Source organism: Rhopalosiphum padi, chromosome 1, assembly GCF_020882245.1.
Source record: "Rhopalosiphum padi isolate XX-2018 chromosome 1, ASM2088224v1, whole genome shotgun sequence".
Taxonomy (NCBI): Eukaryota; Metazoa; Arthropoda; class Insecta; order Hemiptera; family Aphididae; genus Rhopalosiphum; species Rhopalosiphum padi.
The window spans coordinates 87,231,225-87,245,533 of record NC_083597.1 but is presented as its reverse complement, the minus strand read 5'-3'; the positions used below and the strand labels follow the sequence as shown (position 1 = coordinate 87,245,533).

At 34.0% G+C, this 14,309-nt stretch overlaps 1 protein-coding gene across 11 annotated transcripts in view; it reads left to right on the top strand.

Annotated features, from left to right (window-relative positions):
• The window catches only part of LOC132916909 (optomotor-blind protein-like), a 50,128-nt gene extending 42,347 nt beyond the window's left edge, over positions 1-7,781 (top strand). For 9 of the 11 annotated variants that reach the window (XM_060977351.1, XM_060977359.1, XM_060977352.1 and 6 more), the window contains 3 exons: positions 3,894-4,096; positions 4,180-4,404; positions 5,986-7,781. In XM_060977351.1, the coding sequence (XP_060833334.1) occupies positions 3,894-4,096; positions 4,180-4,404; positions 5,986-6,749 (1,192 nt within the window). In that variant the 3' untranslated portion in view covers positions 6,750-7,781. The remainder of the gene's footprint in view (positions 1-3,893; positions 4,097-4,179; positions 4,405-5,985) is intronic. The other 2 variants (XM_060977353.1, XM_060977362.1) reach the window with 1 other exon arrangement.
• The last annotated feature ends 6,528 nt before the right edge of the window (positions 7,782-14,309 follow it).

Here is a 14,309-nt window from a genome sequence, read left to right as displayed (position 1 = left end):
TTATCAGTGGATTTCTATGCGGAGACCGTCGCGTGATTATTGCCGCTCGTCCGCGTACAACACAACTCTTCACTTATTATAATATTATGTTACATTATATAATACGTAGTATAATGTAGTTAATTCCACACACGTATAAAAAATTAAAAAAACGCAATGAATTTTTTTTATTAAAAACCACAAAAGGTTACAAACACACACAATATACTCTTAAAATAACAGTACTGGGAAGGCTTCAAAAGCAATATTATATTATTATCGTTGTATATTAGTCGTCTATCGATTTTTCGCTGACAATTGTCGCCGCCGTTCACCCTTTTATTCAGTAGTTAGTTTAGTATTAGTTGGTCTGTTTGGTTTGGCTTATATTTATATATAATCTATATACACACAATACGACTTAATGATATGCGAGGCGTTTTCGTCACAGGATAAAGGTCAAAGTGAGTGAAACGGTTTCGGGCGCGCGTCGCACGAATTACTATACGGACGGTGCATTTGTATTTTTTTTTTATATTATGTATAGTTTAGCCTTTATGTTAGTTAGGTATAAAGAGGCGAGAGGGCGAACGGATAGTTCATATTGGTGAAGGGGAGGGTTGAAAGGAAAGGACGAAAAGAAACATATATATACTCACACACGCGCGCGCGCGTACACTAAAAAAAAGAGAGGAGATCCCACTAATGACACCGCAAAGGTCGCAAGCGTATATAGAGTCGTCGCGAAATGCCTTTTAATTTAAAAAGTCGACGCCCACCAGATATATCTAATAATAATGCGACGGCTATTATCGTGGGTTATAGGGATAGAGGTGGGGTGGTGCTGTTCGCGGCCCATTTAATTCCGTGCAAAAGGCTATATACGAATATACTACTGACGCCGCGTTTGAAAATCCCCAGTTGGTAAGTTGAGTGAGTGGTGTGGGGTGGTAGTGGGCTTTGATAAAAAAAAATATAACCGCATAACTCGAAACATTTTAAACGTTCCCCGGGGATATTACTGCAGTGGCCCGCGTATAATTTCGCCGTGACCCTCCGCGAACATTTTAATTGTATACTTGGCCGTCGTGCCGTGACCCGCACACGAGTTCTATCGTTTACACTAAAGACCGGGTTACGTTTAAACGACTACGTAAAAAATGTAAATAACATTTTGTGAACTTTTCACCGTAAACGTTCATTTTTCGCAAATTCTTAATTACGCGTTTCAAAAAATATTAATAAAACGCCTATCTTAATATCTCAAAACGTATATCAGTTATATCGTTGTTCTATTTCATCGGCATATGATTTTCTTAAAAAAAAAAAAACAAAAAATCACTGTCACAAATATTTCAGAACAGAGAATTGCAAGTAGACCAAACGGGCGAAAGTTAAGTTATGGTAGTATAAATATTTGCTGCGGATGATTTTAAACGTATTTAGTCTTAATAAGTATTAACTTGGACTAGGTAGTTCTAACATTCACCTCACCTCCCCTGAAACATTTCCCAACGCAAATGGCTTCACCCCCGTTTTTTGCGCACTGTTAAAATCCGCTGGACGATGGATAAGCAATCGGCCCAGTTTGGTTGGTTCTTCAGGTCGGGTCAAGTCCGGTTTCGCGTGCAGTATTGTTACCCTTATACATTTCAATGCACACGTATTCGTATTATCACAGGTATACAATTTACATACATAGACACCGTCTCGTTTAATTCGTTTGACGTCCGGGACATGACGTGCACGCGCACCCGACTTCGTAACTATTAACTATATTATATCGTGTCGTCGTCGTCGTTGTTATACACACCTCGACCGGTACATATTATTATTAAAAGAAGCGCGTGTGTGCAGTAATAGGTATAAACGGCGCATAGCAACTACGACTCGGCAGCAGGTATATAGCAGTGAGACGGTACGTGTGTGTGTGTCTGTGTCTGTGTGTGTGTGTGTGTATACATTCTCGTATACAATTTAATAATAATGCATGTACGTAGCAAGTAGTAGTAGTAATAGGTTAGGTGCCGAGGAGGCGGCTGACAGAAATATTGTAATAATAAATTACCTCCGCCGCCGCCGGCAGAGCCACTCGGTTTGTTTGTTTTTTGTTCGGGTGGCTGCTGATGCGCCGTTGTTGATATTCATTGATAAAAAAAAAAAAAATATTAATCTTTTCGTTTTTTTTTCTTTAATTTCGTTGTTTTTTCCTAGTCTGTTAAACACTTCACGCTCGATTAGTACACAAATCATAATAACATAGTATTACTAATAATACCATAGGGTAGGGTATCGTGCTATTTAACATAATATTTTTGCTAAAAAAAAGTTTAACTAAGCAATCGTAATTGCGTTTCCTAAATCGGTTATATTATACTCGTAAATCATCATATACAATTATGATATTCTAGATGTTCGATCGACTGCCACCATCGTTGTCGACGGTGAAACTCGCTAACATTGTTTTATTAAATCATATTTGTGTCATCTTAATGTATGAGTACATCCGTGTTCCGAATTCCACCAAAAAAAAATAATATTAATAATTATGATGATTACTGTGCAATGTGCTTTGTTGTGGTGTATAAAAACATTGTTTTCACTCGCCGGAACCAACACGAATGTTATTATTTGTCCGACACCTAAAATAATCGACACGGCCTTGTACTTTTTCCAATCCCGGTCAGAATATTATAATCATAAAATAAATCGAAATGCGTATCGAGCGGACTTTCAAAAACAATAGTATATTTTTTTAAGTAGGACTAAGAATAAAGCAATAACAGAAGATACACACACACATCGTGTGATTTATATTGTTGGTATGGTGTTCTCTGATATTAACTAGCACACAAGCCATTAGTCAATACCTCAAGAATTTGTTTTAATAATTACCGTGCTCCACGACGATTGCCATTGTAATATCATTATCATTGGAAGAAAGGTGGGTTTAGTAGTATACACCGTTTTTTTGACAATCATTTGCAATATTACCCCAGTTTGAGATGACGATTATATTATAGTACGGTATAGCATATGTATAGTTTTTTCGCATACATTTTTCCCCTTAGTTTCTTACAATATGTATCTATTATGAATTTATGATTTCTACAATAATTCACAAAATTATTTTACCATTTCGCTTTTGGGTTGTTTATTTACATGGACTTTTTTACAAATAACAATTGTATCGTCTGTAATATTAATAATATCATATAGGTATATTATATAGCTGGCGATGGCGCCAGGCGAGACAGTGGAATGCCATATACGGACCCGTGAAACGATTATTATTTTTTGTAGCGCCCAACCGTAATCAAGTGTCAATCCGAATCCATTAGCGAACCTACATGGTGTTTTATATCTCCAGACGAAAATGGTAAAGAAACCATCATCGTCGTCATCGCTGCCGTCGAGACTGCCTAGTTTCGTCTGTTTGATTTCCTTTTCGCGCGTTTCCTTATTACTGTGAAAAAAAAAAACTATAATAATATATTGTATGATTATATACACGGGAATTTGGTAAACGTGATAATGCGATTTGTCGTTACTCGTTTTGGTTTTATCACGACAGACCAGTACGTTGCTCCGTCGAGTAAATGAGTTTCGGTCGAGTTTAGGAGGTGTATACTTATATTATTACGAAGCAGATAAATGTTATTTTTTCCCTCGCGAATAGCGCTACTACCGAAAATAGCAGTATTGTGCTACTTCCAACCACTGGATTAAATATATTACTCCGTTAAAAAAATATCGATTACCCGTTATCGTTCGTGTGAAATGAGATAAATAACTTTTACCGCATGGTTCTTTGATCGTATATTATTATGTATGTACGAATAGACATGAAAAGTTTTACAGTCATTGCGAAGAGACTTTTGCTAGCTTATTTTTGTTTTTCTGTCAATCTGCAGATGTGTACAACGTAATGGTGTTTTCAGGCAAGCAATGTTGACGGCGCAACGACACGGTGGCCAAACAGTTCAAAACCAAGACGAAAAGCCCTCGGGTTCAGATCACGAAGATGATAAACCACTGGACGTTGTTGGTGGAGGAGACCCCGACTCGCCAATTTCTCCCCATCATCACCATCATCACCATCAACCCCACCAACCCGGTAAGTTTTAATCACAAACACCTTACAATCGTAAGATTTTAATTTTGATTTTACTAAAATGAGTGTTTTTTTTCAATCTATAGGTTCGTGGTTTTCGGGATTGGCTGATGGTAGTTTGCTCCTGGAGGACGCCATGAGGAGGCGCCTGGCAGGTCACCCGGCCCTTCATCACGCAGCATTCCTGCAACACCACCATCACCAACAAGCTCACCAGCAGGAAATTGATAGTGAACAAGAAAGCAGTTGTTCCGAATCGGGCCGAGACAGAATGAATTCACCGTCTGACAAAGAGTCTGCTGGTCCTTCTGGTAAGAAACACTGACATTGAATTATTTTACTAGACTTCAATTGCTTCAAAAACTGCACACTTCTAATTTCGACTCCAAAAAAAGTCAAATCGTATAATTATCAGTTCTTTGCCACAAACTATTTTTAATCTTTAGACCAGATGTATTATGCACCTCAAACATTTTTACTTAGTTATCAACAAGTTTGTTTAAATTTATTAAAAAATGTAATATTCTTAAGAATTACTACCCAAAATGACCTATGAATACATAGAAGATGAAATTGTTATTGTTACAAGTAAAATAAACATTAAATTAAAATGTAATGAGTATATTTAGCTGACGGTAATTTCTTTTATATTTTTTTGTTTAAACAAATATATAAATAATACATTTTACATTTAAAAATATATACCTACATTTTTAATACAATTATAAATTATGCAGTTTTTGGATTCAATGCTTTAATCGCCAATTGTATAGGTTAATTAAGGACTGATAAGTATAATAATTATATATAATATTTATCAAATGTGTATGTGTTTACAATATATTCACTATCCTGTGTAGATGGATTAGATTTAGAGAACTTCAACCGTAAGCAAACAATTTCATGAGAATAATAACATCCTACTGTACAAAATGTATACAGCATAAAATATTTAAGAGGGTGCCCGTATAAAATCGGTCCAGTGCACGATTTTAGCTTAACCCTCTTTAACCATGTTCTCATTTATTTTTGAAAATAAAGAATTTAATAGAAAAAAACATGACTAAGATAAATATTTATTTAATTAAACAAATTGTGTTAGGGTAGTTCTTGTTGAAAATTACATTTTTTTTTGCAACCTTGAATTAAATTATATTTGAAGCAAACATTACCTGACTATTAATTATTATATTATTGGATCTTTCGTAAGATAGACGAATATAAAAAAGATAACATAAATAAATGACACTTATACGAGTGATTTAGGTGAAAGATTGTTAAAGAATATTCTCAAATTATTATTAGTAAACACATGAAAAAAATAACATGTTTTCTGAGAACCTTAAGAAATCTTTTATTTTAATAAATCCATTGATTTCTCCCGAAACTTATCGTATTTCCACTATTTAGTAACACTTGTAAAGCTTCACATATTAAGAGAGATAGGCATTTTACTGTAAAAATATGTTTTGGTAAATTTTATGTATATTTTTTTGTAGGTGATATAGTAATGTATAATATTTTTGTTAAATTTATCACAAATTCAATAATATCGATACCACTAATTCATAAGCCAATAACATTGTACCAAACCTTACCCCCGAGTATTTTAGGTATGTTTATGTATCAATATAATTTATAAACTATCTGAACTTGAAATTATCGAAGCTTTTTATCTTACTTTACTTTTATAATAATATTAAGTTACACGTCTACCTTTACTTGTAACTTTACTAAATGTTATTCAGATATCATCACCTCAATTTAATGAACGGTAAAAAAAAATGTCCGTAAAATGCACGTTAATTTACCGAGGTCTTCCCATCTGTACAATATACACTATACCTAAACAAACCAAAATATTCATGCTATGCGTTTTTGTGTTCCCACAGGACCCGGACACAGCCCTAGCGACTACCCGTCACCGAACGTGTCGTTCGGACCACCAATCCCCCCGTCGCCGCACCTGTTGCCGTACTTATATCCCGGCATGTACCCCGGGGGCCCTGGCCTGGGCGGTCCGCTCTGCCCGTCGGCGCTCAGCCCTACCACCAACCTGCTGTTCAACGCTCAGCTGGCGCTGGCCGCTCACCACCCAGGGTCGCTGTTCACCCAGGCGTACCTGCAGGGCGCCGCGGCCGGCGGCGGTACGGGCGGCGGCAGTCACCCGTTCAAGATGACCAGTGGCCTGGCCGCGGCCGCTGGCCTGGGCCGGTTTCACCCGTACCACCTCGGGCTCCACCACCCGCTCCACCCGTCGTCCGTCGGCTCGGCGTTCGAAACCGTGACGCCGGGCCGGTGCTCGTCGGCCGGCAGCACGCCGCCGCCCGCGCCGCTCGACCTGCAGTCGCCGACCAACGGCGGCGGTCGACAGACGTCGCCTCCGCAGCAGCCACCGCTGCCGCCACCACCACCACCACCGGCACAGTTGTCACCGGCCGCGGCACAGCTGCAACCGCCGCCGCGACAGTCGTCCGTGTCGCCGTCGCAACGACAACACCATCACCACCAACACCACCGGACGGCGGCCGCCAACCAGCCGTCGCCGACCAGCAGCGAACTGAAGTCCATCGAGAAAATGGTCAACGGACTGGACTCGGCGTCGGCAGCGGCGTCCGCGGCCGACGAACAACAAGTAGTGGCGATAGTCAAGTAAACCGCGCATGACCCTCCCCTCCCGCCCACCTCTACCAATCATCCCCACCGCCCCTTTGAACACTTACACATACACTCATCACACATACGTATTACACTCACATACACGCGTTTCTACTATGTTGTATATATATGATATATAATATATATATAAGAATCTATATATAATATATAATATATTTGACTTTGTTATTGTAGAAAATTATTTTACATTTATATATATTATATAAATAAGGCATTTTTAGTGTATTTAATAACTATGAATAGATTAATAATGATATACATATTATATTTATTGATTAGGGAATGTATAAAATAATAATATATTATATATTATAGAGAAACTATAATACGAAACGTGCAATAGTATAATAATATTATTTAACTTATAAATATTTAATTATTTAAACGAGTAAATAGCGATTTTTTTTTTTTTTCATTAGTTTTAGCGGAAAGATTGTAGATTGTATTGGTTTTCCCAGATAGTAATAGACAATAATATCAATCTATTATTATATAATATAATATATAAATACATATTATAAATTATATATTGTACCCGACCCTGGCATTCAAGACGAAAAAATATGTTCCTAAAAGTAAAATATTTGAAAAGAAAATATATTAATTGTATCGTCTTTAAAGTAAAATTTGATAAAAAAAAAATAATTCCAGTACAAAAATTTTATATTTCGCCAAAAACAAAACGTGTTTTAATGCAAAACTGTTCCTATGCGGTTTCTTTTTTCAAAACTGGTGCTAATAACGGACTTTTTATGAGAAAAAAAATCTGCTCACGTTTTGAAGAAAATTTCGAAAAAATTTACATGTACATATCCTTTTTGTTAGTGATTATTATTATATTACCGACTTCTTATTGTAAATTTTTGAACCGCAAAATTGGCGAAGTCGGTGACGACCGATGTTTTTTTTAATGTAATATAATTATATTTGTTGTGTGCTACTTAATATTTTTCTTATGTATAAAGATAAAGTAAAATTTAAACATAAATACAAAAACATGATAATATTATGAGCGTAATTTTTTTTTTTTCATCTATGTAACGAAAATCCTTTCAAGTAACTCCTTAACAGTCGTGTAGAAATCATGACGTCATCACCATCAAAAAAACAAATACTAAAATTATTGTCAATTTAAAAGAAAATATATGTCGACTTTTATGTTTTTCATCCACAGAAATGTAAGTATGCTGATTTTAATTCAATATAAATCAACCGTGTGCAATTTTACTTTTTTGTAATATGATTGTGCTATTTTTCAACGGACGAATAGAACGAATAATTAGGATCCCTTGTGTGATTACGAGTCGCGTCTGTCCTTGAATAAATGAGCAACGTTGCCAGTTCGTTATTAAATAATAACATTAATAACATATATCTATAAATTAAATTTTCTTAACCTTTTTTTTAAATTCACGATCCGACGGCTCATTGCATATACAAGATTCAAAATCACTTTTATTAACTATATATTAATAATTGTTTGACATCGAATATTATTAGTTATTAAGACATGTGCTTGTATCCTTTACATCATACTAAACATTATAATACATATGCTATTGTTTTGTAAGATATTTACCACATGCGTTTTGGATAGTTGTTGTCTAGTTCAAAATCCGTACAGGTGTACATCAGGTTTTAAACATACATCCACAGACTAGTGACTATATTTGTAATTAATTATATTTTACATACGGCCGCGGTATCGCAGCAGGTGAATGACGGAAAACACAATGTGTATTATTCACACTTTTTTTTATAATAATAATAATGAACTTTCAATCGCACGTATATAATACATTATTTTGGCGACATTGATGGAAATCAGGGAGCCTTGCCAACTTAAAAAAGGCTTTCAACTAAAAACAAATTTAAAAATAATATAACAATTATTAATTTATACATTATTATAATATATAATTATGATTTCTATAGAAAATATAATGTTAAAACAATATTTTCTTAGTATTATTGACAAATATTTTGAGTGAATAAAATTATTTATTTTCCTCGCGAAAGTGCTTTGTTAACAAACGGCAATTCGAAATTTATAAAAACCATAACGTTTACTTCTGCTGCATAGTCGGTTTGAAGTCAGTACGTCGTTGTGTATAGTATAGGAAAGTATATAAAAATCAATTCTAATTGATTAAGGAGATAGACTTTATTTTCAACTCAAAACGATTTTTAATTGCTGTGAAAACAATATAAACGGTACATTGTATCACATTTTCAAAACTTAGGTATTTTTTTTTTGAAAACTGAACGAAGATTTTAAACCCATCATTATTTGAGAATTTTCGGGGTTTGATTATGTATAACGAAATTTCAACTATGGCAGTTCCAGTGAAGCCACATCTCACAACTAAATAGTTGTACTCGATTTCTACGCCTATGATGGGTTAGCGTGTACGTTTTTGATTTCGAGGAAAACCCCATAATATCATCGATGCGCGAATATTCGACAATACGCGCGAGTAGAAGAAGAAATACTGGGAAACAATAATAATCGCAGACCGTTGCAGTTTTCGTAATACCTGTTGAATACGAAATGTGTACCCGCGCGTCGTTAGACGCATACACATACACACACTCGACTATACAAGACGTATAATATAATATACCTACTGTAAATAATATATTTCATATTATTATGCATCGTGTCTCGGTGAAATTGTCGGAGAAATCGTTGAATTGCGGCGGCGGCGGATGATGTTCGCAGGTATGATAATATGATATATATATACGTGTATACTACCTATGCACTGAAATGTATCTCGTTCGGAGGGTACTTATATTATACTGCAATTGTATTATTATTATTATTATAAGCCGATCGTATTGCGAGGTATATATATAGTGCACCGAAGGAGACTGCGGTAACCTACCCACATATAAATGGAAATCGTTTATTTTTATATTTTTTTTTTATCGTTATTATTATTGGTTATATAGGAGGAGGATGTGTATTGTTCGTTTTGTTTTGTTTTGTTTTTTTTTTTTGTTCGGTTAGGTTTTGTTCACCACCGCGGCACTCCGCAATGGTCGTCGATCGCGATCGACCAATGATCGTATCGTCTCTGCGAGTCATATAGCTGTCGTCCCGTGTCGGCAGCGTACCTTATACAGCTACCGGTTACCTATATAGAATAAAATATATATCGGGTTACCACGGAATACACGCGGTTAGGAAAATTCCGTCGGACGCGATTCACCAACGTACATCTGCGCCACCGGTTTTGGAATGCATGTACGATTGAAAGCAACGTTTTACCACTTCCGCCGGTTTCGGATTGTAACTGATATACCTATATATGATCGCAAATGATTTCCATTGCCCGCAAACTGCACGGAATTCTCGTGTATCCTCTGCAGTTTCGGCCGTACGCCACTGCAGACATGTGATTGCGGAAGCTGTATAATATATATGGTTATTTCGTAAGACCACTGTTGCGGCTTTGGAGCTGGAACTCATTCGTTATTATATATAGAGTTGTCGACTGTGTGTATATGCTGCAGCTTATTTTAGTATACTATATTACTCTTTTAATTTTCCGAGAGATATATATTTAGGTCTGATATGGTTTTATGTATTTAATATATAATTAAAAATATATGTTTTTCATTTAACCGTAGTGCGAGGTAACCATGTGACGAGCGTACCTACCCGTATCTTGAACATTTTAATTAATGTGTAAAAAGTTAGCCTTCTCCTTCCGCCACTTTGTTCAAATTACAAATATTAAGTCGTAGAGCTTAATTTTCAGTAATTTGCAGTAAGTTAATTTTTGAGATTTGTAAGTTCACGTTGATTCAAAGGTATGTCCTAGCTGCAAAATCAACTGTAAAAGCCCCCCTGCCAATTTCAGACTAGCCTCTTCCACTATTTCCAAATTGCTTCGGATTACCAACTATTAAAAATACATACAAATTAAACTATATTTTATAATCTTGAAAAGAGAGCGAGAGTTAACTCGTTTACACGGTTTAAAATACCCATTTGCCAAATTAGCTTATACCTACACCGAAAATGTTGGAGTTAATTTCCATCTAAATAATACTCGACGTGCGTAGGTATAACATACAAATTCAGTAACAACAATTTCGATAACCCGTCTCTCTAAATCTGTGTATGGCAGTACAGCGAAACGTCCAAACCACTGCTTGTACAGTATAATAACATGTACATACAGTTATACAGAAGCGCGTTATGATTATAAGGCCGAGTCGCGACGAGAACTATTATTATAACCGTGTTAAAACGATAATAAAACCGGTATCACTTAAAAAAAAAAAAAAACTGACAAATAATTACACTAGGACCGACGCGTCGGCGGGCGGCCCCGTCACAGCGAGTCGACGTATACGCACACTTAGTTACGTCGAGAGCGTATATATTTATTATTTATAATAGTATGAGTAGGAAGTGTCGACGAACTAGTATCAAGTTGGTCTCTCTGGCAGAAGTCATTATAATCGAAACAACCCACCATCCAAATTTGTGTGAATGTTCGATATCCTGCATGATGCTCATACCGATAATTTTTTTTCTCGCCCAAACAAATTTATGTTACTTTAACAAGGATTTCAAACCAAACGATACATTATTAGTAACAATTAACTATTCAAATATAAACAGATCTTATCGATCTTAATACCTATACCTTCGCCGAATACATTATTGATGCCCCAGGCGTACCTACAATACATTTTTATCTTTGTTTTTAACGGATAACTATTTTGAATATATACAAAATCAATTTTTTTTTTTACATACCTATTAGCATGTATCATATTATTACTAAGTTCATTGATTATTATTTTTACAATTATAATTTTGTTTTTATCTTTAATGTTATAGAATAAGACATTTTCTTGTAGAAAAATATTCTTATCATCAACTTCCAAGAAGGTTTCTGATATGAAATTGGGGCTAGTTTGTACTTTTAGGAGATCAAAATTGAAAATTCTCAATACTTTTTAAAATAATCAAAAATCAAATAAAACATACGAACATATATATTAAAATTTAATTATAAAAAATAAAGCTTTGTACTATACAAATACTAAGTTGTGGACTTAAATGCATATTGCATTTTTAGGATTGTTCCAAAACATTATTTTCCAAGCATATAATTATAGTTTCATACATTAAAAAACTTAAAATTAATACTTTTATTTTGCAATTTATAATTTATAAGAATGAATTTAGAAAAAAAATTAGATAAATGCGGAGACTATTGAATGTAAATCAAACTTCAAAATACATGAGTATATATTATGGAAAAACTAGATTTACCTACTGAAATAAGTTAAGTCAGAAAAGTTCATTGAAAATAATTCAATTAATTAGTTTTTGATAAAAACTTTTACGGACTTGGAAAATGTTTATTTTTGTTTTTATAATAAATTGAATTTATTTATAACTAGGTGAACAAAAATGTAAGCGATTCTGTAAAATATAGATCTTATCTTATCCACTATTAGCCTATATAAATTAGACAATATTTAAACAATAATTGTTTTCTTTTTTTTTAAAAAAAAAAGGTAATTTAATACCTATTTTCTAGTAAAAGTAATGTCACTCAATATTTTATCAGGTACTGACAAATTTTTCTGCAGCACTTTAATTTGTATGGTAACTCCGGTTTAACTAAAACCACATACCTATTATAACTACCTCCTATATTTACCTTTTGACACCATTATATGAGTATTAAACGTACCACATTCCAACATTTGTGTACACCGTCATTGTACATCTGATGTCCGCGTTATGAATAGTATATAATATTTATACCAATCATCTTTGACGATAACAAATAATAAAGTCGTCAACTCGCAGAATTTCGCTTTTTATGTCGTAGGTAGCCCGACAATTACGAAAGTGAGTGCGCGTCTAATATTTAATAAGTTATTAAATATTAGACGCGCACTCATAAGTATAACAAATGTAAGATGTCAGAAACACTGCAATAATTTAGTTTTTATCAAAGAAGAAAGAAGATTGGATGATATTAAGGAGATTGTGCAGGTGTTGTATATAATTTTACGTGAGGAGAACGCGAATATATCTATCGAGGAAATCGTAATCGCGCAAATATTACTCACGCACATATACGTTATATTATAATCACTCCGCGCGGCGCATAATAACTGGACAGCATTTATTATATTTTATATGTATTATTACCTATACTACCTACATGGAATTTATATAATGAAAGCATGTGGTGTGCGGTTGTGCCCTCTCATCTAAGCAAATGTGAGTTTTCGACGGTTACCGCGTATAAATGTGTAGAATACCAATACCTAAATTATATACCTATCCGTTTGCAACAATATTATTTATATTATAAAAACTTTCATACTTATGATACGCTCTTGTACTTCGTCATAAATGTACGGTATGCGCTAATGCGCTAATTAAAATATCTATATATGATACAATCATAATGATAGGAATTCGGTATTACAGCGCATTGTCGATACTAACGTATTTATTTATTTAGACGGACATGGACAGCTGCCCAACATAAATTATAAATAGTTGATAGAATTATTTACATTTGTTAGTAAGTTAAAATATTTAAAACTAAAAATGTTTGCATATATTGGTAATGAAATAAATTTAAAAATGATTAAGACATTAGTTATTCATATATATAAATATATATACCACTATATCAGCATACTTAAGCTCAAGTGATGAATTTTATACATGTCATATAATATTTTAAAAATGTACAATATAAATATTTATATTTATTCAAATGTATGCCACCCTCTAAATCTTAATTTGGATCCCCGATTATGTATGTTTTTGCAAAAACACACATTTGCTGCATGTGATTTTTAAAACGTCTCTCTTAATATGTTGTCGCATATTATTTACTAAATGTATTATGTGTACAAAAATAATATTACGCTCACACGGTTAAAAGTTTTATTATTTACAGTGACTATAGAGAGTTTCATTATTAAAATGAAGTATTATATAAATCCTCGATGAATGCAAAAAAATAATGACCTTAAGTTGAAGATAGAAAATAATTTAGGCTAACGTTTTATTTGTTTTTGGAAAATAATATATTGCACCTCAAAGTGTTTACCATGTGTCTGGTATTCCAGGTTTTGAAACCGTAATTTTTTATTCAAATAATAGAAGAAAAATTAAATGGTTTTTTATTTAAAAAAAAAAAAAGCATTCATTGAATATTTACCATCTATCTATATAGCTTACTACTGTACCCTACTACAATAAGTAAATTTAAGTAGAATGATAAAAAATACTGTATTATAAATTGTTGGAAAACTCTCATCAGAGATACATTTTCCATGATTTTTTACAAATTGAGTCTTGAATGCTACGAAATTGAAATAGGTCTCCGGACGAATTTCTATAAAAACACTGGATGTGCTGAATTCTCCCTTTTCCAGTTAATCACAAGATCATGGATTACGAAATGAACAATTTCACCCCATCTCCCACACATCTATACAATAATCTAAAAATAAATCTCTGTATTCTTGTTGT